The 25,830-nt window shown below is 43.6% G+C and overlaps 1 protein-coding gene across 1 annotated transcript in view; it reads right to left on the reverse strand.

Moving 5' to 3' along the window:
* The window catches only part of wdfy1 (WD repeat and FYVE domain containing 1), a 63,399-nt gene that overhangs the window by 3,136 nt on the left and 34,433 nt on the right, over window positions 1-25,830 (reverse strand). Inside the window, exons 8-11 of the mRNA XM_048542786.2 lie at window positions 20,052-20,157; window positions 12,486-12,587; window positions 6,302-6,432; window positions 4,273-4,381 (exon numbers count right to left, since the gene is read on the reverse strand). Coding sequence (XP_048398743.1) covers window positions 4,273-4,381; window positions 6,302-6,432; window positions 12,486-12,587; window positions 20,052-20,157 — 448 coding nt within the window. The remainder of the gene's footprint in view (window positions 1-4,272; window positions 4,382-6,301; window positions 6,433-12,485; window positions 12,588-20,051; window positions 20,158-25,830) is intronic.

A 25,830-nucleotide genomic window follows, 5' to 3' on the forward strand; every position in this document is an offset into this window, starting at 1 on the left:
GAAAATAAGCTGAATTGAGGAATCCAATTTCCCAGTGTTACAATCTAATATATTAAAATATTGTATTGAACTTATTCAATTCCCAGGAAAAAAGGTTGATAACATGCAAAGTAGGAGCAGAATATAGGCGAGGCAATGGTCTACTGGTATTATTGCTGGACTGTTAATCCAGAAACCCAGGTAATGTTCTGGGGACCCAGGTTCAAATCCTGCCATGGCAGTTGGTGGAATTTGAATTCAATAAAATATCTGGAATTAAGTACCTAACAATGACCATGAATCCATTATTGGTTGTCGGAAAAACACATCTGATTCACTACCATCCTTTTAGGGAAGGAAACTGCCATCCTCACCTGGTCTGGCCTAGATGTGACTCCAGGCCCTCAGCAATGTGGTTAACTCTTAACATCCCTTTGGGCAATTAGGGATGGACAAGTGCTGCCTAGCCAGCGTGGCCCTCATTCCATGAAGGAATAAGGAACAAAAATAAATAGTAAACCATCTGGTTCCTCTAGCCACTCCCATTTATTAAAAATCTTGGCTGATCCATTCATTTCAAATTCTCTTCCACTCCCAATAATATTTGGTTGTCTTTCTTAGCAAGAAAATATTCACCATTCAAAAAAAATCTCATGTTCATCCTTCCCAGGAAAGGTTCCAGTCACCTTTCCTGAAAAGGTGACCCCTAATTTTAAAACAGTGCTCCCTAGATGTGAGAGATAATGGGAACTGCAGATGCTGGAGAATTCCAAGATAATAAAATGTGAGGCTGGATGAACACAGCAGGCCAAGCAGCATCTCAGGAGCACAAAAGCTGACGTTTCGGGCCTAGACCCTTCATCAGAGAGGGGGATGGGGAGAGGGAACTGGAATAAATAGGGAGAGAGGGGGAGGCGGACCGAAGATGGAGAGTAAAGAAGATAGGTAGAGAGAGTGTAGGTGGGGAGGTAGGGAGGGGATAGGTCAGTCCAGGGAAGACGGACAGGTCAAGGAGGTGGGATGAGGTTAGTAGGTAGCTGGGGGTGCGGCTTGGGGTGGGAGGAAGGGATGGGTGAGAGGAAGAACGGTTAGGGAGGCAGAAACAGGTTGGACTGGTTTTGGGATGCAGTGGGGGGGGGGGGGGGGGGGGGAAGAGCTGGGCTGGTTGTGTGGTGCAGTGGGGGGAGGGGACGAACTGGGCTTACCCACAAGAGGAAAGCTTATACACTTCAAATCAAACCCAGCTGAAGCAAGCTCTAACTAACATCAGTGGGGAGGTGGAGGAACACAGCAGGCCAGGCAGCATCTGAGGAGGAGGAAAGTTGACGTTTCAGGTTGGAAAGAAGGGTCCCGACCCAAAACGTCAACTTTCCTGCACCTCTGATGCTGCCTGGCCTGCTGTGTTCATCCAACTCCATACAGTGTTCTCTTTGGTTCCAGCATCTGCAGTTCTTGCGATCTCTAACTATTAACCATGGATTTTCTGTCGAGATTGGGCAAAATCTTTTTTAAAAAAAAAAGTCTTGTAGACTGCTACATTTCCATCCATCCACCAGTGTTCTCAACTTTGAAATTGGTCCTAAACCAGGCAACACTGTCTGAGTGGCCAGGACCCAGGTCCTCCCAGTAGAATGGGTGTGAAATCATCAACTTTGAAGTAGGTCTATGAGCTGCTTATTGTTTCTAGACTTTGAAGAAACAACTTGATACACATTTATAATTTTTTTTTGTCTCAGAACCAATATGAAAATAGATGTGTGAATGTTGTGGAAAAATGACCAAGAAATCTTGACATGTGACTCTGTCAATATGTAACATTTAGTAATATTTAGTATTTCCACATTTAGATAGTGAACAGCATTTCCATATGGTATAAAATACAACAATCATTCAAAGATAGCGGATTGCATGCTCTTTACAGAGGAGTGATATTTGCCAGTAACACTGTTTCAAATGGACAGACAACGCATAATTTTGAGAGACAATTAATCATTAAGAGCTTATTTCAATCCTAGGTTTCTTCAAATACTCTGGAGCAAAGCAATAAAACAGTAATTTCGAAGGACCAGGAAATATTCAAATTTTCAAAAATGAAGGAAGACATCTTTTTCAAGTCCACTGACTCCCACAGCTACCTAGACTACACCTCCTCCCACCTACCTTCCTGCAAGAATGCGATTCCCCTGCTCCCAATTCCTCCGCCTCTGTCGTGTCTGCTCCCAAGATGGGGCATTCCACTCCCGAACTTCCCAGACGTCCTCTTATTTCAAGGACCGCAACTTTCCTCCCTTCAGTGGTCGAAAATGCTCTCGACCACATATTTTGCGTTTTCCACACATCCCCTCTCTGCACCAAAAACGAAGACAGAATCCCCCTTGTCCTCCCGTATCACCCCACATCTAACTTATCATTCTCTGCCACTTCTGCCTCCTACAGTCCGACCCTCAAAGATATATTTCCCTCCGCACCCCAATCTGCCTTTTGTAGGGACCCCTCTCTCCGCGACTCCCTCATCCACTCCACACTCTCCAGTGGCCCAACCACTCCCGGCACCTCTCCCTGCAACCACAAGAAGTGCTACACCTGCCCCATACCTCCATTCAAGGCACCATCCAAACTTTTCATATCAGACAGAACTTCACCTGCACATCTGTCAACGGGGTCTACTGCACCCGCTGCGGCCTCCTGTACATCCGTGTGACCAAGCGGAGGCTCGGAGCCTGCCTTACAGAGCACAGGTGCTCTACTCTCAAAAAATGGCAACACCTTCCAGTATTGAACCATTTCAGCTCGCCCTCCCACTCCCACTCCCTGGGTGACATGTCCATCCTGCGCCTCCTCCAGTGTCGCAATGAGGCCACCCACAAACTGGAGGAGCAGCACCCCATATTCTACCTTGGGAGTCTACAGCCCAATGGCTTAAAATGTAGACTTTACCAGTTTCAAAATCTCCCTAAACCCAGCCTCATCCCATGACCAACCTTCCGTTTCATCCCTGCCTCCTTGACCTGACACAACCTGTCCATCTTCTCTCCCAACTATCCGCTCCTCCCACCTCACTGACCAATCCCCACTATTTCCTACCTACACTCACCTATCACCATTCCACCTTCCCTCCCCAGCCCCACCCGCCACCCATTTATATTCCCCCTCCACCAATTCTGAAGAAGGGTTCCAAACCAAAACGTCAACTTTCCTGCTCCTCTAAAGCTGCTTCGCCTGCTGTGTTCCTTCAGCTCTACACTTATCTCTGACTGGAGCATCAGCAGTTCTTACTATCTCTGCCAAAATACCTGCAAGGTTAATGACATCTAGCATCATTTATGGACAATGTTACAGCACCTTCAGGCAAGGGACTGATGTACAGTTAAATATAAATATTCAGAAGTTGCTGTCTGTATTGTGACACTGCCCTCACCATTAGATTCTGCCAAGTGCCAGTTTGCTGTCTATCATACCATTAATGTGAATTGAATATCATGACTTGCTGTAGCCTCATGTTAGATGTGAACTAAATAGCACTAGTAATGTATTAGCTGGATGCTGCATGGTAGTGCACAAGTCAGTCTTTTTGTTACTGTATATCTGTGGCCATGCAAAAAAATTAAAAGGCCCATTGCCCATACACTCCAAAAAACGAAAAGATATTTTGTAAATACCCTTTTAACAATGGCAGAAATTAACACTGATATCATAGTCAAGCACAGAGGCACTGAAAATTAACTGAAAGACTGACACCTTTTTCCTCCAGGATACCAGTTGTTTCAAGAGATTTTAAGAAATGTTATCTTTAAAAAGCTCTTTCTCTCAATCCAAAATTTCCTTCCTTCCTTCTTTCTCTATACCCAATTTGACAGTGAATTCACACCCTGCAATTCATGCTTTAATTTTTCCTCTTTTACATTTTTCATTCCTAAGATCAAATAGGAAGCTGGTGATCGACCGTTAACTCAAATCCAAGATTATGTATCTTTCGCACTGCTGTTATCAACTTTCACTTCAAGAAACTTGGTGGGTAATTTTGTTTCAGCTGATAGGAGCAAGTAGTAGTCTAAATGACAACAGATGTCACTAGGTACTCAGTCTACCTATAGCTCTGGTCCATTATTACTGCATGTTTCCCATCTTCATGGGGGGGCATTAAATGCAGCATTTTTTCCAGTAATTTAGTTCACACATAATGGAGAAAACTTTGCACGAAGACACGTTTAAGTGTATTAAACAAACCTCTTTGAATTCTTCAGGGCTTCGTCAAAATGAATAAGCATTTGAGAGAGAGAAAAGAAAAAGTACCTTCACAACACGATCACTTCCACAGGTTACCATCAATCCTCTTGTGTTATCCAGATTCATGTGAGCAATATTATGTTTGCCTTCATGGAACGTTGCCAAAGAGGTTCGACTGTAATATTAAATATTGCAATAAATACCTTTCACAGTCAGCATCAATAAAAACAGTTGACGGAATATGTCTGACAAATTTCTACTGAAATTATTTGCAGATCAGCAGCACTTGAGCTTTCCTTTTGATCTATCCCTTTCCCTAGTATCCCAGTGCTCTCAGCTGGCTCAGCTTTCATGCCCACAGTTGCCCTTATTCGAGGTTAATACACCAGTAAAAGGCTTCAATCATCTTCCTTTCAAACTAAATGTCAAATCCACTTACATTGTAGTTGCTGTTTACAAGGGGTGCCTTTAAACAGAGGTCATTTAATTAATCAATCATGTTGCTTTACACAATACCAAATCTAATAAAACCTGTTCTGTGCTTCGTTCTAGAAAATGTAACTCCTAGAAACTCTCTCAAAAGGATTCTATGAACTCATCATTCATCATTCAAGTGACTACAGCAAACTGATTTTTCTAGTTTTATGTCAATTAAAATTGCCGATGTTTGTTGCCATCTCTATCAACAGCACCCAGTGCTTCTTTTGTTTATTTTGTCTCACATTGTAGTCACTTTCAGGGACTATATATCACTCCCACCAGTGACTTCTTTCCCTTCTATCCCTAAACTCTACTCAAACCAGTTCTACATCCTGATCTCCTGAACCAAGATCACTTCTAACTATTACACCATCTCATCCCTGATTAAGAGTGCTGGCTCTCTACCATAAAACAGCTTCCTATTCTTCTCGAATGTAACATACCCTTTGATGTGCAGGTAAAGGCTCTATCTGAACACAAGTACTATGCAGAAAGTTAAATTAATTGATAGCAAATGTTGAAATAAATACGATCTGAGCCAATCATTGTCATCACACTGTCATATTTCTGCAAAGTCTATCACGTCATTTTGACTGACTTGAGGCACATTGTTAGGCATGCAATGTGTGTTAACTAAAAGTTCAATCTTATCTTTGGAACATATACAGCTGACAACACAAACATTATTTTTGATAATGATTTGCAAGCTATTTCCACAACATGGCTCCATGGCCTTTATTCAAAATATTCTCTAATGAAGCTAGGTGAACTCCGCAAACAGTTCAGTATCATGCTGAAGCATCTAGGTCACTTAACCATTGTAAAATAAACTTGGAGTTAGTGAAAATGTCCCACCTGTGGCTTACAGCAAGATTATGATAGTGGATCATTGAAGCCCATGGAAATCATTTCTTATATTTTCTTTAGTCTCATTGTAACCGAAATCCAATATCACACATTGATCTTCCTTGCAAATAACTGAGATCAACACAGGGAAATGCAACAGTGCATTTCTTTCCTTCCTTACCAAAGTGACAGCACAGCATACAGCACCACCTGGCTCTGTGTGAAACATAACTGCAAACACAGGCTTTGGGATTTAGCTGTAGTACACTTTGGCTCTAATTTGCCACACCAGACACAGTCACCAACAGGAAAACATTCCTACGCTGAAAAGCAGTTGTAGTCCTTGAAAAATGGGACTTTGCCAATCAACCCACTTCATTACAGAATGAAAAATGAGAATATATAGAGAAAACAATTTTAACATTGAGGGTTTCAGATTCAGAGAAAGACATTTTACGCAGAGATAATTTTTACTAAAAATCAACCTAAATTATTGGTAACGCCTTTCCCAGCATTTAGGGAATATTAAATCAAACATGCATAATTTCTAACTTCAGCCTGCAAAACGAATCCATCTGGATCCTAATCAAGCTGCAGGCACACAAATCATAACAAGTAGGATTCAGATAGTGTTGCTAGTCTCCTCTCATTCACTAGATGACCTCACTTAAAAATAAATACAATTTATTTTTAATCTACTTCATACTTCACTCTGAAGAGTCAAATAGGAGAAGCAGTCCTAACAGTCAAATGAAATAAGAATACTCACTCTTCATCCTTGACTGTATCAAAGCAGTCGTTACAGACTCGCACCAGAAACTCAAAGCCCATCACAGGGTAGGTAGTACGTTTAGTGCTGCATTTCCCACAAATAGCTTTGCCGCACTTTCTGCAGTGATGCTAAAATAAAAGATTTCAAGAAGAAAATGTTAAAATAAATTTCCAATCTCTCGCTCAAACACAAAGTAGCAATATTCTTCAAACAATGGTTGAAATTTAAACAAAACTTTGAATCTACACTTCTATTCAATTTCCAAACAGAACTATTATAATTGACATTCAACTTCACTCTAATTTAATAGAGATACATTTAAAAAGAATCTCTCTCCATTTTACAGACTAAATTTATAAATTTACTGGTGCAGAGGATTTGGAAGGATTTTCTAACACTCTAGGAAGTCAGACTCAGTGACGTGGAAAGATAAAGGATTAGAATCGGAAATGAATCCGTCATCAGAAGGGCACAACTTTCAAATTTTTAAGAGTTATCCATTTCAAACTGCCCAGCCGCAGAAAGGACACGAGTAGGCAAAATTAGACATAGTGGTGATGTCGAGGGATGTGGGGAAAGAGGTCATGTGATAGAAATCTACTTTATTTTCAAAAATATATTTTATTCATTGAAATCATCTAAGTACACACAAAGATTCCAAAATGTATCTGTACAATTCTTGCAGAGGAAAATATAAACAACACACTAGAATTTTGACATTTTTCAGAGCTTCTCTACAGTTGCAAAAATCAAAGAGATTTCCTACCTAAGTAGGTAACTATGTCCATTTTAAGGCACCAAGACAGTCTGACAATTGAACAAACCCTCATTATACTTTGGCAGAAAGATGGGTGCCTTTCCGCAGCGTGCCACGGCAGCAGCTGCCCCAAGCTTCAGAGCATCCCTCAGCATATAGTCCTGGGCCTTAAAATGTGCTAGTCTGTACCAGTCAGGTCAACTCTTTACACTGGAACACCAAGATTCAGGCAGACCAAAGAGTGTCCTTCACTGATTTGATGGTCTTCCAGGTACAGTCAATGTTTGTCTGTGTGCGCGTCCCAGGAAACAGACTGGAGAGCAGCACACTTCTTGGGACAAACCTTGCCAAAAACTGCTGAATCTCTCTCCAGGCCTTCTTCGCAAAGGCAGGTTCCAGCAGATGTGAGACAATCTCATCACCAGCGTGGCCACTTCAAGGGCAAAGTGTAGTGGCACACAGAGACATGGCATGACTAAAGGGTCTAAATCAGCACTGCCCCTCTCATCCACAGCCAAGCATTGTCTTGGAGCTTGTCAGAAAGTTTTGGTAATGAGGTATTCTGCCAAATGAATTTGACAGTATCAATTCTCTCCTTTTCCCACAGGGTCTCGAGAAGGCTACTTGCTGACCACTTCCTGGTGGTCAAATGAGCTTTTCTGTGCAAATTTTTCCCCTGATAGACAGGTGACGGACAGAAATGGTCCAACTACCTGGGAAGTTCCATAGCAACAAGGCCAGACCAATTCTTCATAACACTGGGGGACAGCTAGAACCTTTGTTTGCAGTGACCCTCGGTTTTTCTGTCCTAACTGAAATACAATAGGAGATGTCCTTTCTAAGCCCTCACCACTAACTTCTGTGGGAATTGCCCAGGAAATGTGAACTTCCATTGGAAAATTCTCCGTCTCCCCGCAAAAATCTCCAACTTTGACGCTGAGACTTTGGACAGTTCATATTTACCTGGATTGTCACCCAGTAGAACGTCAGGTAGAAAAATGCCTACACCAATTGCTCAGCAGCCCCTGAACTGAATCCCCCAATTACACTGACCCACCAAACTCACTCTTCAACCTGGACTATCCACTCGCATCTGTCTACCCAAACCCTCCAAAAAGCCCTGCTGGCTACACTGGCTGCCCATCACACCGACCTAACCCGATTTAACTAACATGCAGTCCCCTAACCCATATACTAACCTGTATTCTTCTTATCCAAATTTACTCTCTAGAGTTTATCTTTCTCTTTACCCTTCACACATTGATCCACTCACCCATTCATAAACAGAGACACAGAAGACAGCAGCAGGGGACAGCCATTCAGCCCTTCAAGGCTGCTCCACCATTCTTCACAATCATGGCTGATTGACTAACTCAATAGCCTCATCCTGCTTTCTCCCCCTAATCTTTGATCCCATTCGCCCCAAGTGCTATATCTAGTCGCCTATTGAATACATTCAATGTTTTGGCAACATTCACTTCAAACCTTCAAATTTACCATATGGCTGCTGGTGCAATAAAAGATGGTACGTCAGTTCTTCCCCATGACTCCACGACACATTGGAGTTCTTCAAGGCATACTGTGCCCCGAGGCTTGGAAGACAGGCAGGTATTTGCTGCTGCTCACAAGGCAGGTGAAAATTTAAGCAGACCAGCAATTCAAAGGTAACTGCTGCTGTTTGAAAGATCTGGGCCACCATTTTCCTCATGTTATTGTTATTATGTTTCACAAACAATATATTGGAAATCAAGTTTCCTGGCGATCATGATAGGATTGTGAAGTTACAATTTTAGAAGATCACCTGTTTTACATATAGTGTTTCATCAAATAATACTGTAAAGTTGGAGTTATCTCCTTTACAGATTTTGGATTAACATTGGTCAGGATTAGCTGGTTAAAAAATCTTTGGGATTAGAAAGGTCTCAAGCTTTTCGGTTTCAGTTCAATCTCCAAGGCTCGTGAGTCATGAACTGTACTGTGCTGATAATTTAATCTCTGGGACTCCCAAATCATAAACCTATCTGGTCACCACAATTCTTGCGATGTAATCCTACCAACTGCCAATTATCAAAACCAGATTGTCTTTCTATTTGAACAAGGTTTTTCTCTTGCATTTAAACTGGAAAGGGGTCATTTTCTCATTAATCTTAAACCGTTCATTTTACAGAATGACTACAATCGAGTCTTGTGCATCTTGGTACGACAGTTGCTCAGGATTGCAAAATTTTGTACAAAAATTAAGGAATGCCCAGATAACAGACCAATTATTTAACCATTAGCTCATGTTTTCTGGTTCTAACAGGCACATAAAGGGTTTCGTCATTATACTGAAAACTGTTTTTGAAAAATACCTTAATTGATACCTCTCTACAGGAGTTTTTGGTTTCATCACTTTCTGGGAAAGGAGACGTCTGCCTGAATTCAGTTCGTTAGTCTTGGATTTCAGTAGGTTGTAGTTTCTCTTGTTAATGTCCCTTTTGTTTCAGTTACAATGGCTGTTTTGTTTCCTCCTCTGACTAAATAGATTTTCTACAAAATTTTCTTTTTTGGGAAATGAATGGTGCCTTTTTCTCCTCTTCCTCGCTGTGACACACCAGTATTGCTCACCCTGGATGAGGCCCCTATGGAGTTGTATAATATTCGTAACACTTCTCATTAGGGAAATGCCTTCTGGCTTGGCTTCTGCCCAGTATTTGGCAATTACTAGAATATTCAGTGTTTCTTATTTAGATGCAGTCTGAACAGACTGATAGCTTGATAGACCTCCTTGCACCTGTGACATGTCCACTGGATATTTTCTGTCACTTTTAAAGACTTATATTCACTAGCTATTCCAGCTGTTATGTCTGGACCCTTTAAGAATGTTATCTTTACTCCTCAATCAGATACGAACATTATTGGAAAGACTTGCGCTACTGTCCACCCCTAATTATCCTTGGGAATGGGTGGAAAGGGACCTTTTTGAAACACTGCTACCTGTATGGTGTAGGTACGACGGAAGGTGCCATTTGGTCATGGTCTCCAAGTTTATTTTGGTTCAATATGTGGCTAGTTAGGATGTTCCCCGCTTCTAAATGTCCAGATGGCAGTTAAGAGTCAACCATATTGCTGTGGGTCTGGAGTGACATATAGACCAGAGTAGGTAAGGATTGCCGATTTCCTTCTCTAAAAAGGACATGAGCAAACTAGGTAGGTTTTTAACAACAATCAACAGTGATTATTTGTTCAGCACCAGACTAGCTCTTTATTCCAGACTTCTTTTTAATTCAAATTTCACCACCTATCGTAGTGCAATTCGAACCTATGGTCTTCAGAACATTACCCTGGGATTTTGTTTATCTAGTCTAGTGACATTACCACTATGTCGCTATTGCCCTATTTAACTCAGTATAGGACTGGCAGAATACTTCTAATTCAACATGATGTGTGACCTGGACGAAAAACTGCAGGCGATGGTGGTATGGCTGTGAATCCATTGTCCTTGATTTTCTAGGCAGTAAGTGCTACAGGTCAGGAAATACTGTTAAAGGAGATGGCTACAATGCGTCTTGTAGATGTACCCACAGCATGCCAAAATGAATGTTTAAAGTTGTAGATACCGTTTAAGTAACGTGCTTTGACTAAGATGGTGTCAGCTTCTTCACACCTGAGCGACACTCAACGAAACAAGTGGCAAACACCCATTAGGCTCATGACTTGTGCCTTTCAAGTAGAGGACCAACTCTGGAGAGTGGGCAGACAAGTTATTCCCTGCATTAAAAAAATTCTCTAATGTTCTGCAATAGCCAGGATGTGTGTGCAAATAATCCAGTTAATTATCTTGCCATTGATAATCCAAGGGTGTTCACAATGGGCATTCAGCTATATATAGCCTTACCATTGAACATCACAGGGAAGTAGTCAGATTCTGCCAAGATGTTCTTCTGAGATGAAGATTATGTGGCACACATCTAGCAAAAATGTTACCTGCCACTCATCGGCTCAATCCTGAATGCTGCTCGGATCTGGCTGCACTCAGGACAGACTATCTATTTTGGGGCATGGCATATGGAATCAACACTGTACAATTATCAAACATCCTCTCTTCTGATCTTGTGGTTGGAGGAAACCATTGTTAAATCAGCTGAGGATGGCTGGACCTAGAATACTGCCCTGAGAAACTGGTACACCAATGTCTTGGTCTGAGGTGATTGTTGCAATCCTTGGAGGCCAATCTTTCTTTGTGCTAGATAGGATTCTACCACTGAAGAATTTATCAGGCACCACCTCCTACCCCTAGCCCTCTATCCTCAGCCATGTGAAACAGCAGTTTTGAAAGGCTTCTTCATGCAGCACCAGATCCAATGCTCCCTGATGACAAGGGCAGTTGCTTTCACCTCACCTCTAGAAATAAGATCTTTTGTTGATGTTTGAATCAAGAACAATTAATGACATCTGCAGAGGGTGGTGCAGGTAAAAAAACAAAAAAAAAAGATGAGTAGTAGCCTTCTCAGTTTTTATTTCCTTGGTTGCAGTAAGGCTTGAATTGTTTATTGTTTGGGCTGGAATGGTGAGTGGTGTCCCCAGGCTGTTCAGTACCAATCTACAATCCCTTCACTGTAATCATCTCTTGATTCTCCCATTTGCAAGGATGGAGAATTCTCATTAGGTCTTAAGCACCACAGTCTTTAAAAGAACCCAGGATGCCACCTACATCAAGTTAGGAAACATTGCAAGATAAATAAAGTTAACAAGATCAGCCAAGGTTCCAGAATCCATTGTAACTTTGGGCTAGAACAAACTGAAGCGATATCTATAAGTTATGCTCCCCTGTCAGTGTTCAATCGCTTACTGAAAACTGTGATGAGACAATGCAATGTGCAAACAACATGATACATTCTAACATTTAGTGCAAAATTATCCTCCTATCTGAATGCTTCAACTGTCGCACATAGATCACACAGCTTGCACACACAACAGTTGCATGCTACATTTCACCTTCATATTTACTACCCAGTCCATTTTTTTGTTTATTTTAAACCCTTCTTTACAAAAGAAAAGCCAACCCAAAATAAGCTTGGAAGATCAATGTTACACTGCGGATTCCAAAACCTTAGAGAACGCTGACCTAAAGAAGCAGCCCTCAACATCTCAATAAAGAAAAATAAGGTCCAGGAGGGTATATGTGGGCCAAGGGCAATAGTTTGAAAGTCCTGTTCTAAACCACACATGCAGCCCATTGACTGCTTTGGTTCAAGAAAGCAGCTCACCACCATGTTCTCAAAAGGTAATTAGAGATGAGTAACAAATGCTGGCAAAACCAGTAATGCCAAAATCTCACAAATGAACCAAAAGAATTCCAAAAACAGAAATATTTTGAAACAAGCATTTACAGTGTCAATTATCTGACAAGGACGTCAAATATTTTAGAGTTCCACCACATACCTGCCGCAAACCAAGAGTCTTTGTGTCCCACATCTGTTTGAAGTTCCAGAAGAACGGCTGTTTACAGTTTTGACAAGAATCGCTTTCCTGCCATTGCGGAGCCTATAAAGCAACAATTATAAGTTGGAAGAAAACTGTAGCAAACAAATGGGTGTTGTTGCTTAGCAGTTAGAAGTGTTCAAGGCAGGTCAGAAACGAGAATAGCTGTCATTTCATCATCAATATAACATAACTTTGGCGTACACAGTTTGAACAGTTTGGTTAAGTGGCCTTTTTATTTATATTCTGTGGGCAGATTGCAGGAAGAGCTAAAAGTGAAGAAATTCTGTAGAATCCTGTGGCAGAAAACTAGCAGAGGTGGCTTCTGCCCCATTTTCCTGCCACAAAAAGTTACATGCTCCATTATGCTCTGAAATAACACTGAAAACAGTAAGAAAATTCTCCAACTGCTCTCTCAGCTGCAGACTGTAAGCTAATTCAATCTTTTCTTATTAGACATTCCCCTTAAACACAGATTGTTCTTTATCAGTGCTGATCTCTATATTACCCCCATTCTTAACAGCCCTTTTTACAGTGTAATGAATGAAACTTTTGCTACTCCAAATATGACATTACACAGATTCAGCAGAGCTTCCACCGATCTAACTAAACATACCAATATTTGATTAGCTTGTATCACCGGCAATATCACAGTATAATGTATCATTTTGTACAGAGATTTTTATAAATTTAACCACATGGAAGGTGTTAAACAGTCATACCAAATTAAATATGCATGGGAAAAGTTTAAGATTGCAGGCTAGGTGGAGTCCAAATAGCTGCAAATCACTGATATGGTAGACTCCAGTAGGATTTCAACAAGGATATTGCTGATCAGAACTTAAAATATTTGTTTTGTTTATGTGTAGAGAATAAACAATCGAATGTTCATACAACATACTATTAACTCTTCAAAATGAATTGATAATATATAGCAAGCAAACAACCTTGGGAATGGCTGAAAACCAATTAGGGAAACAGGTGATTAATAAGAAAATGAGCTCTTTAAAATTGGAAAGAAATAGAACCATGAAGCAAACCAGAAATATCAATACCAAATTTACTGGTAGTACCTTAAAAGCAAGCCATTGATTGGCTGGGCAGGCTTGTGCTGGTCCTGGGGACTACAGCATTGTGTGTTAACTGAGAATGCTGAATTTGAACTGCAAATTGCAGAAAGAGAACATTATCAGAAAACAGATTTTAATTCAAAAACATCTGGTTTCTGACTTCCTTTGCTCCAGAATTGAACAAAGTTGATAACGTAGAGATAGGCCGACAAATAAATCTGTAAACAGGACAACCTTAACACAAGCTGAGCGGATATTTCAGTGCTGAATTCAGTACTAAGCCCAGGTCTCTTTCTTAATATTATTGTGCCAATTCTTTCTTCTTTTGGAGAAAAGCCAAGAGTGGGGATCATGATACAGCCAGCAAAATAAGGGAAGCGAACAGACGTGGTTAAAGTAAGCGAGTTATATAAGCTGGACAAAAGAAGCATAAGGCTGCAGAAAACAAACTTAAATCCTGATTAGAGAAAACTATTTTCCACACACGAGGCAATACACACTGGGAATAGAGTCCCTGAGAAAGTAGTTCATTATGATGAGGTTGGAGAGGAATGGTGGGAGTGTTGGGGGTAAGGAGTTAAGTCATGCCTCGAAAAAAGAGAAACTCTCAGTTATCAAGAAGGCAGAGAATTAAGGTTTAATGCGAGGCTAACATCAAGGAAGGTAGGAAAAGGTGTTTAGTTTTTTCATACAATGTGATAAGAAGAGGTGGTTGGCAATAAAGGAATCCTCACTAGAGGCACTAGATAAATCAGATAATACAATCATGTTAATAGTTTCTCTCCCCACATTTGCTGCTTGATCCAAATATTTCTTGCATTATTTTGTTACTGAATGATTTTTCTTGAAACCTTGATTTTACATAATTTTTAAGATATCTCCTTAGCTTCTACCACCTTTCCTACTTTAGCATTTAAATTTAACTTAAGCATCCAGGTCATTTATGTGACTAATGAAAAGCAGACACCAAGCACAGATTTCCATGACATATCATTCAACAGCTCCTTAGAGTCAGATATTAAAACCGTCACTCAAATGAATTGCACTTTACTTTCAATGCCATGAGCTTAATTTAAAAAAAATTCTCCTTGATCTTTATATAGAAAGCCTTTGAAAGGTTGAAAAATATTTAAAGGGAATTCATTGTCCACATCGCAAACATTCACAACAATATTGTGTTGTTTGAGAAAATATAAATGTTTAGTTTGGAGAAACAGAATCTATTTGTTTAAAAAGCCAAAATATTAACAGTAGTTGATAAAGATGTTTAAAAATAAATGAAGAGGTGAAGCAGAGTTGTTTGATTACAATGGATTGTTTTCACTAAACGAGAGGTCTACAACTGGAGGGGGCGGGGGGCATAGAGGATACAGTAAACGCGATTGATTTAGATGCAGAGAAAACAGGCCATTCAAGCCTGTTCAACCATTCATCATGATTATCGCTGATTATCCAACTCAACAGCTTGCTCCAGCTCGTCCTCCACATTCTCCGGGCCCTTTAGCACCAAGTGATATGTTTAACTCCTTGAAATTGTGTGTTTTGACCTCAACTCTGTTAGTGAATTTTGACTCATCTCAGTCCTAAATAGTTTACCCCATATCCTTAGCTGTGAGCCTTGATTCTGGTTTCCCTGCTCATTGTGATCATCCTTCCTAAACAGAGGAAACGCAGTCCTGTTAGAATTTTATAGGGTTCAATGAGACACCCCCTCATTCTTCTGAGCTTCCATAAGGAAGTGGACAATTCTTCAGAAACTTGGTCACTCTTTTAAACATACATTCAGTGCCTCTTGTTTGGTATGCTATAGAAGTACACATGGAATAAACTCTAAATAGAATGGTTTCCACTCTTTATTCTCATAGTGAAGTTAAGCTAATTGCTCCATTGTTACCCAGCTCCGATCTGGCAGTCTGCTTACACGTCTAAGGGCCAAATTTTTCCATTTTACAGCAAAATGTTTTTGGGAGAGTGAAATTCACAGTGCACTATCTGCCATGTCCTAAGTTTATTCTTTGCTGCTCTTCATCTCATTAGTTATGCAACTGGCTTCTTGGTTATTCATCTTTAGAACCATGCAGCAGGACAGGCAGATGTGCTCACTGTTGCCAGGACTTTGTGCTATTTGGCACTACTTTTAAACTCCAGCTCCACAGCATTATGGGCCATTTTTACACTCTCAGCACTCCTGAGGACAGGATCCAGAAATGCAGGTTAACTCCAAAAGGCAGTACTGATGGTCAGTGTAATGGAAAGGAACTAACTGCATATTCTTGCTGACATGCAAAGGAGCCCACGCCACCGTGCACAGTCAGAATGAACTAAGATAGCAGCCCGGGTCAGTGCTGCGTGCCCACGGAAATGCAATACACAGTACAGGGGAAGGATCACGATTTTCACAGAATCCCTATAGTACTGAAAGGGGCTATTTGGCCCATCGATTTTGCATTGATCCTCCAAACAGTTTCCCACCCAGACCCAGCCCATCTATCCCTGTAACCACACATTTACCACAGCCAACCCACCGAACCTGCATAAAACTAGACACTATGGAAAAATTTACCATCGCCAATCTACCTAACCTGCACATCCTTGGAGTATGGGAGGAAATCAGACCACAGGGAAACCCATGCACCGACCTCTGGAATTGGGGCTGGGTTCCTGCCGCTGTGCGCCAGTGATAATCACTGAGCAATTCTTTATTTTTCTCTTGGGCAGCATTTTTTGCAGAGAAAGAAACTGAGTTAGCACTTTGAATCAGCTGCTCTGAAGGACAGTCACATCCAATTCAAAAGATTAACCTTTCCTCTCTCCACTAATGCTTCTAATTCTGGTGAGTTTCTCAAGCATTTGGTGTCTGTTTCAGATTTCCAGCATCTGCAATACTTTGCTTTTATTTACATAAAGAACGAAATGCTACATCTTGTTTCAGAGACAGTAGGAACTGCAGATGCTGGAGAATCTGAGATAACAAGGTGTAGAGCTGGATGAACACAGCAGGCCAAGCAGCATCAGAGGAACAGGAAGGCTTGATGCTTCAGGCGTAGACCCTTCAGAAATGGGGGAGGGGAAGGGGGTTCTGAAATAAACAGGGAGACAGGTGCCGGGGGCAGGGGCGGGGGGGGGAAGAAGATGGGTGCGAGGAAGAACAGGTTAGGGAGGCAGAGACGAGCTGGGCTGGTTTTGGGATGTGATGGGGGAGGGGAGATTTTGAAGCTTGTCCACATTGATATCATTGGGCTGCAGGGGTCCCAAGCGGATTGAGTTGCTGGTCCTGCAATCTTCGAGTGGCATCGTTGTGGCACTGCAGGAGGCCCAGGAGGGACATGTCGTCTGAGCAATGGGAGGGGGAGTTGAAATGGTTTGCGACTGGGGGATGCAGTTGTTTAGTGTGAACCTAGCGTAGGTGTTCTGCAAGCCTCCGCTTGGTTCCCCTAATGTAGAGGTAGCCACAACGGGAACAACAGATGCAGGAATACCACATCAGCAGATGAGCAAGTGAACATCTGCTTGATGTGGAAAGTCTTCGTGGGGCCTGGGATGGGGTTTGGGGGAGGTGGTGTAGGGGCAGGTGTAGCACTTCCTGCGGTTGCAGGGAAAAGTGCCGGGTGTAGTGGGGTTGGAGGGGAGTATAGAGCGGACAAGGGATTCATGGAGAGAGTGGTCCCTCCGGAAAGCAGATAAGGGTGGGGAGGGAAAAATGTCTTTGGTGATGGGGTCAGATTGCAGATGGCGGAAGTGTCAGATGATGATGCGTTCAATCCAGAGGTTCGTGGGGTGGTATGCAAGGATGAGGGGGATTCCGTTTTTTGGTTGTTATTGCGGGGAGGGGGTACGAGGGATGAGTTGCGGGTAATGTGAGAGAGACACAGTCGAGGGCATTCTTGACCACTGAGGTGGGAGGAGCTGCAGTCCTCGAAAAATGAGGACATCTGAGATGTACAGGAGAGGAATGCCTCATCCTGGGAGCAGATGCGGCGGAGGCAAAGGAATTGGGAATAGGGGGTGCCATTTTTGCAAGTGGGTGGGAGAAGGAGTTATCTAGGTAGTGTGGGAGGCAGTGGGCTTGAAATGGAAATCAGTTTCTACATGGTTGCTGGAGATGGAGACAGAGGTCCAGGAAGGTGAGAGAGGTATTAGAGATGGCCCAGGTGAACTTGAGGTTGGGGTGGAAGGTGTTCGTGAAGTGGATGAACTGTTCAAGCTCCTTGTGGGAGCACGAGGTGGCACCGATACAGTCATCAACGTAATGGAGGAAGAGGGCCAGTGTAGGTACGGAACAGGGATTGTTCCACATATCCTACAAAGAGGCAGGCACAGCTTGGGCCCATGCGGGTACCCAAGGCCACCCCCTTTGTCTGTAGGAAGTGGGAGGAATTGAAAGAGAAGTTGTTGAGGGTGAGGATGAGTTCGGCTAGGCAGATGAGGGTGTCAGTGGAGGGGGACTAGTTGGGCTGTGGGACAGGAAGAAACGGAGGGTCTTTAGTCCATCTGCATGGGGATTGCAGGTGTATAGGGACTGGGCGTCCAAGGTAAAGATGAGGTGTCGGCAACCGGGGAATTGGAAGTTCTAGAGGAAGTAGAGGGCATGGATGGTGTCACAGACGTAGGTAGGGAGTTCCTGGACTAAGGGGAGAAAACAGAGTCCAGGTAGGTGGAGATGAGTTTGGTGGGGCAAGAGCAGGCGGAGACAATGGGTTGACCAGGGCAGTCAGGTTTGTTGATTGTGGGAAGGAGATAGAAGCGGGCGGTGCAGGGGTGGGGAACGATGAGGTTAGAGGCTGTGGGTGGGAGGTCACCTGAGGTGATGAGTTTGTGAATGGTTTGGTGCTTGGGGGTGGGGTCATGATCAAGGGGGCAGTCGGAGGTGGTGTCAGGGAGCTGGCACCTGGCCTGAGCGATGTAGAGGTCAGTGCGCCATACCACAACTGCGCCTCCCTTGTCCACGGGTTTTGTGGTGAGGTCGAGATTGGAGCGGAGGGCTGCTCATTCTGTGGGGGGAAGAGGTTGGAGTGGGTGAGAGGGTGGCAAGGTTGAAGCAATTGATGTCACAACAGCAGTTGGAGATGAAGACGTTGACAGAGGGTAGGAAGCCTTGGGGTGGTGCCCTGGAGGAGGGGGTGGGTGTTGGAGGCAGGGGAAGGGGTCAGTAGAGGGAGGGTTAGGCTCCCAGTTAGAGAAGTATGTGCGGAGGCGGAGGCAAAATTGCTCAATGTCCAAGCGTGACTGGTATTCGTTGACGTGTGGGTGGAGGAGACAAAGGTGAGCCCCTTACTGAGGGCTGACCATTCGTCCTCAGTCAGGGGAGGTCTTGGGGTGGGGGGTGGGGGGGGGGGAAGGAATGGTGAAGGCTTGGCAGGGCTCAGTGTGGCTGTCTCCTCTAGAGCTGCTGGCTGTGGATACTGGGTGGAGCGACGTCGGCATCAGCTGTGGGCAGAGTTGCAGTGGCGATGGGCGGAGTTGCACCAGAGGCAGTGGGCGGAGTTGCGTCAGCAGCAGTGGTGGATGGAGCAGGGTAGGAGGCGGCAGCAGCGGTGACGGTAGGTGCCGCCTAAATTTCTACGGTGTTGGACTCAAATGTAGGCGGTGGCATCCGCTGTCCCGGAAGCGGTGTACCCGGCGGCGGCGGATGTGATGTCATCCATAGTTGGCCATGTGGCCACTGTCGGAGCAATGGTGGCAGGCATATTGTGAGGAAGGTCCTGGGTACCGCTGGGGTTTTAGGAGGTGGAGGAAGCCCATTTTGGGTGGCAGGCACCAGCAAGTTTACTGTACTTACAGTTTTTATAGTGTCCAATAAAGCTGAGTAGAATTGAGTGTTCAGGTCGTGGATCCTACTAAGAACAAAATACAGGAGGGGTCCTTTGCAGGTCTGGGAGAGGGAGGCTCGGAGTTGGGGTAAGCTTGATTGTAGTGCCCACTAGCTTCAAAATCTCCCCTCCCCCTACCACATCCCAAAACCAGCCCAGCTCGTCCCCGACTTCCTAGCCTGTCTTTCCTCCCACCTATCCCCTCCTCCCAACTCAAGCCTGATCCCTATCTCGCCCCCTTGATCCGTCCGTCCCCTCTCCTCCCTACCTCCCCACCTACACTCACCTTTACTGGCTCCATCCCTGCCTCTTTGACCAGTCTGTCTCCTCTCCATCTATCTTCTCCTCTATCCATCTTCTATCCGCCTCCTCCTCTCTCCCTATTTATTTCAGAATCCCTTTCCCCTCCCCCATTTCTGAAGAAGGGTCTAGGCCTGAAACATCAGCCTTCCTGCTCGGCCTGCTGTGTTCATCCAGCTCTACACATTGTAATCACTTGGTTACATCTGGTCCACCTTTAGATAATTTATATTCAACATCTGCTCATTTCAAACAAATAAATAGATCCAGACAATTTGAAATTTGACTAGATGCATGGTACATTTCACATGTTAAAAGGTATTTGAGGAAACAGTAAAGCTCATTACCTCTTCTCTCTGAGCATCCATGTTCCAAACTACAATACCCCCATCAGCAGCACAGGAAATCAGCTGCCGTGTTAGTTGCAAGTAGCAGAGAGATTGTACTTTGTCGCTGTAAACAAATCAGAAATCTGTTAAACATGAAGACTCCTATTAGTAAGAATGGATCTAGTGAATTCAGCTGGAGCGTTTTTATTAAAGTAGTTTTCAGCAGTGTCAAATAGGCATTGTCAGATAGGCTAAAGAGTCTCCACCATATACTTAACTTTAAAGGTTATTTATTCCTCTTTCAGTGAGTTAACAATGATTTCATGTAGACTTTGACCCCTTTAATGCAAAGACTGTACCATTGCTAATCATTTAAGGGAGAGATTTCTGCAATCAAGCTAGTAGTTTGATGGATTAAACTGAGGTTTATGCATAGGTACAACACAATTTAAATAAAATTGGATCTTTTCTACCCCCCCCCCCCCCAAAGTTAAAACATTACAAGAAATTTAATGAGAAAGACAGATCAAGGGGGCGAGATAGGGATCAGGCTTGAGTTGGGAGGAGGGGATAGGTGGGAGGAAAGACAGGCTAGGAAGTCGGGGACGAGCTGGGCTGGTTTTGGGATGTGGTAGGGGGAGGGGAGATTTTGAAGCTAGTGGGCACTACAATCAAGCTTACCCCAACTCCGAGCCTCCCTCTCCCAGACCTGCAAAGGACCCCTCCTGTATTTTATTCTTAGTAGGATCCACGACCTGAACACTCAATTCTACTCAGCTTTATTGGGCACTATAAAAATTAACTATGGAGGATAATATCAAACATAAACTTAAGCAATGTTCATAATATGTTAGATAACAAAGTGTGGAGATAGATGAACACAGCAGGCCTAGCAGCATGTCAGGAGCACAAAAGCTGACGTTTCGGGCCTAGATCCTTCATCAGAGGGGGGGGATGGGGAGAGGAAACTGGAATAAATAGGGAGAGAGGGGGAGGTGGACTGAAGATGGAGAGAAAAGAAGATAGGTGGAGAGGAGAGTATAGGTGGGGAGGGGATAGGTCAGTCCAGGGAAGGAGGACAGGTCAAGGAGGCGGGATGAGGTGGTACGTAGGAAATGGAGGTGCGGCTTGAGGTGGGAGGACGGGATGGGCGAGAGGAAGAACAGGTTAGGGAAGCAGAGACAGGCTGGGCTGGTTTTGGGATGCAGTGGGGGAAGGGGAGATTTTGAAGCTTGTCAAGTCCACATTGATACCATTAGGCTGCAGGGTTCCCAAGCAGAACATGAGTTGCTGTTTTTGCAAACTTCGGGTGGCATCATTGTGGCACTGCAGGAGGCCCATGATGGATGTGTCATCTGAGGAATGGGAAGGGGAGTTAAAATGGTTTGCAACTGGGATGTGCAGTTGTTTGTTGCGAACCAAGCACAGGTGTTCTGCAAAGCAGTCCCCCAAGCCGCCGCTTGGTTTCCCCAATGTAGAGGTAGCCACACTGGGTGCAATGGATACAATATACCACATTGGCAGATGTGCAGGTGAACATCTGCTTGATATGGAAGGTCATCTTGGGGCCTGGGATGGCGGTGAGGGAGGTGGTGTGATGGCAAATGTTGCACTTCCTGCGGTTGCAGGGGAAGGTGCTGGGTGTGGTGGGGTTGGAGGGGAGTGTGGAGCAGACAAGGGAGTCGCGGAGAGCGTGGTCTCTCCGGAAGGCAGACAAAGGTGGGGATGGAAAAATGGCTTGGGTGGTGGATTGTAGATGGCTGAAGTGTCAGAGGATTGTGGACTTCACAAGCTTCAAAATCTCCCCTTCCCCCACAAAACCAGCCCAGCCTGTCTCTGCTTCCCTAACCTGTTATTCCTCTCACCCATCCATTCCTCCCACCTCAAGCCGCACCTCATGTGCTCATCCAGCTCCACACTTTGTTATCTTGGATTCTCCAGCATCTGCAGTTCCCATTATCATTCATTATAACTATTTCCACTCCCCCTCCCATTCTTTAGACGACATGTCCATCATGGGCCTCCTGCACTGCCACAATGATGCCACCCGAATGTTGCAGGAACAGCAACTCATATTCCGCTTGGGAACCCAGCAGCCCAATAGTATCAATGTGGACTCCACCAGCTTCAAAATCTCCCCTTCCCCTACCGCATCCCAAAACCAGCCCAGTTCGTCTCCTCCCCCCACTGCACCACACAACCAGCACAGCTCTTCCCCCCCACCCACTGCATCCCAAAACCAGTCCAACCTGTCTCTGCCTCCCTAATCTGTTCTTCCTCTCACCCATCCCTTCCTCCCACCCCAAGCCGCACCTCCATCTCCTACCTACTAACCTCATCCCACCTCCTTGACCTGTCCGTCTTTCCTGGATTGACCTATCCCCTCCCTACCTCCCCACCTATACTCTCCTCTCCACCCATCTTCTTTTCTCTCTATCTTCGGTCCACCTCCCCCTCTCTCCCTATTTATTCCAGAACCCTCACCCCATCCCCCTCTCTGATGAAGAGTCTAGGCCCGAAACGTCAGCTTTTGTGCTCCTGAGATGCTGTTGGGCCTGCTGTGTTCATCCAGCCTCACATTTTATTATCTATCATTCATAATATGTTAGTTTTTTCAGTAACCTGTGCTGAATGTGCTTTAATCAGTTCCGCAAAAACAAAACCCTGAGCAAATTAATTACATTTTACTTTGATTTGAAGGCAGATTTAGTCAATCTAATGTTAATTTACACAAGCCACCATCTGACAAAAGCCAAAATGAAGCTACAACCATTTTTCTGTAAATTAGATATTTCTTTGGAAACAAAATTATGTACATAATTCCATACATGTTGATTTGAGAGCAGGTATTTTAAAGAGCTGGTAGCACTTATGTCAAGTATCTACATCTTCCCATAATACAAGCCAATCTAAGCTAAATTAAGATGAAGGAATACCTCTAGGAAAAACATAACTATCAGATATGCATATCAGGTTAGGAGTTGAACATTGGGTGGTTAGAGAAACACTGCTCAAGTCCACCATCTGGCTTATGCCATGGTCTGTAGCTGGACAAACAGCCTGCCTGTCTGTCTGTCTGAAATACGGACACTTTACGGGCAACTTACAACAGTTGCAGAATTCCAATGCACAGAGCTGGCATTTTTAAAAAAAGACCGCAACAGAACACTCAAAAATTGCACAGAGGCATTTTCAAAAAGACACACTTGTTTGCAGCCAGCAGCGGGGGTGGGGGTGGGGGTGGGGGGGGGGGGGGGGGGGGCGGGGGTGAAAAAAGGAAAAAACCTTTTCACCCAGAGGGTGGTAAATGGTTGTTAAGGCAGGAAGCTCAGAACCTTTAAAAAGTATTTGATGTGCCCTAACATTCAAACCTATGGACCTAGTGCAAGAAGATGGGGCTACTGCATGATTGGCATACTAGACTAGATGGGCTGAGGGGCCTCCTCTGTACTGTACGATTCTATGACATGAAGACTTGCCTATTACTATTAACAATATGTATCCGCCTCTCGTAACTGCTAGCTGATCTATAGTCATCCATGCATAAGTCCTGCCTCTCTCTCAAATTCTGATGAAGGATCCCAGTCTGAAATACGAGCGCTGTATTTCTCTTTCAGGCAGTGTCTCTTTCAGATATCTGCAAATCAATTGTGTACTTCTAGCATTTCTTTTACTTTCGTTTAACAATTCCTAGGCTTGGAATTTCTAGTTATTTTGAATTCAGTCAGAAATCGCATGACCTCAGGTTATAGTCCAACAGGTTTACTTCAAATAACAGGTTCTCGGAGCGCAGCTCCTTTGTCAGGTGAAATGACTTCAGCCCGATGAAGGAGCAGCGCTCCAAAAGCTTGTAATTTCAAATAAACCTGTTGGAGTATTACCTGGTGTCATGTTATTTCTGGTTTTGTCCAGCCCAGTCCGACACTGGCACCTCCACATCGTACTTTGGATTGAACAAAAATAAAAATCTTCTTGGCTTGTGTCTTCTATTAATACTTTTCACATAACACTGCCTCCTAATGCTTTTGCTGTAAAACTGCTTGGCTATTCCGATAAGAGCACAAATTCCAGTCCAGTTATTTTACGCAATATGATCCCAGTTGATAGCAATACTTGTCAGGTCAGTTCCCAGAGTGAGACTTGGCTTCATAGACCATGGCCTAGATATTGTGATGGCCAGATAGTTACTGGTGCTATGTAGACTGGAGTTGCATGTCAGGACCACATGGAATCCCTATCACAGCAGACTCTATGTGATTGCCTAGGAAATTAAAGTTATGATAGGCACCCCACTGCCGGACCGGGCTATCCCCGAACCAAAAGCAACATTCTCTTGACCACCTGCCTGACCCTGGCTCTGAACATGTTAGACCCAATCCTCCTTCAAACTACATAGGCTCTCATCCATTTAACTGGCATTCTATCCATCTAACACCATACCGACCTCACAAACCTGGAGTGTGTGTTTGGGTATCTACCTCACTGATTTTGCACCTCACATTTACATGACCTACTTATCCTTTTACCGGAGTTTTTCAAGAGGCTGGCAGTGTTGTTGAACATTCAAGCCTCATAACAGCAATTAATGGCTGCAAAAGTACTTCTACAAAGATTTTCTGGATGGGGTTGCACTAGGGGACTCCTTTAGCAATCACCAGTGCAAGGGCCATGTATTTTTACCTGTGTCTTGAAAAACTGTGTGCTGCAACAAGGAATTGTTTTTAATTACAGGGATTGACCAAGATAACCGCATAATTTTACAGCAAGGAAATTGTTACTTATTGTGAATTCTGTTTTATGGTTACAGGTTCCTGCACATGCAGACGATCAGGAGCTGAGGAGTTACTCGGAAATGAGGTGTAGTTGTCAGCTAAGTGAGCAGCTTGGAACTGGAAACAGGTTACAGAGACACAGGCACTTATAGAGAGAAAAAAAGAGACAGAAACATGTGCTGCTGCTCTCCCCAGGATAAGCTGCCTGTTCTCAGGGTGTTTAACTTGAAGAAAAGCAATTATTTTTCTTACAGCAGCTACTGTGAGCTGCGACTTTGCAAAGTGATAAATCAGAGACATTTTTCAACGAATCGTTCTGTACTTCTTACAAGCCAGTGAACGATTCCAGAGGAAGGCAAGCAAACATCAAAGGCCTGGCTGACTAGAGAAGGATCAGCTCAAAACTGGAATCAAGAAGCAAAGACCACTAAACTAATTGTCCAAGTTTCTGTACTCCCACATCTGCAAACTGCCCAATGACTTCTGGATGATTCTAGCCCTGGATTAATGGACATCTGTCACGACACAATAACAGTTTTCTCTCTTCTCTGCACTGTCCTTTTTCTAATGCACCAAACTATTTATCCCCAGCTGTACTTGAGGGTTGTAAACCCTTCCTGAACCTCAAACTAAAATTATGCTTTAAAAGAGTCTGTCCTTTGTTAGCTCCACAATCTAGAAATACAAACCAAAAACTTAAAGAAATACATCAGCCTTTCATTTTAGAACCAACATTCCCAAATAATATATTCTGAACATTCATCACAAGATTTTGTAATAAATGATAAAAATTTAAAAAACCTCATTAGAAAGATATCCATTAATAGCACCAGTCCATAAGACATAAGAGCAGATATTAGGCCATTCGGCCCATTGAGTCTGCTCTGCCATTCAATCATAGCTGGTAAGTTCCTCAACCCCATTCTCCTGCTTTCACCCCGTAACCCTGTTTAAAAGAGGTTTTATTTTGTTAAAAATGGTCAAATTATAACAGAAATAATTGTACAATTGTGCATTTTCATTTT

Source organism: Stegostoma tigrinum, chromosome 14, assembly GCF_030684315.1.
Source record: "Stegostoma tigrinum isolate sSteTig4 chromosome 14, sSteTig4.hap1, whole genome shotgun sequence".
In the NCBI taxonomy this organism is placed as follows: domain Eukaryota; kingdom Metazoa; phylum Chordata; class Chondrichthyes; order Orectolobiformes; family Stegostomatidae; genus Stegostoma; species Stegostoma tigrinum.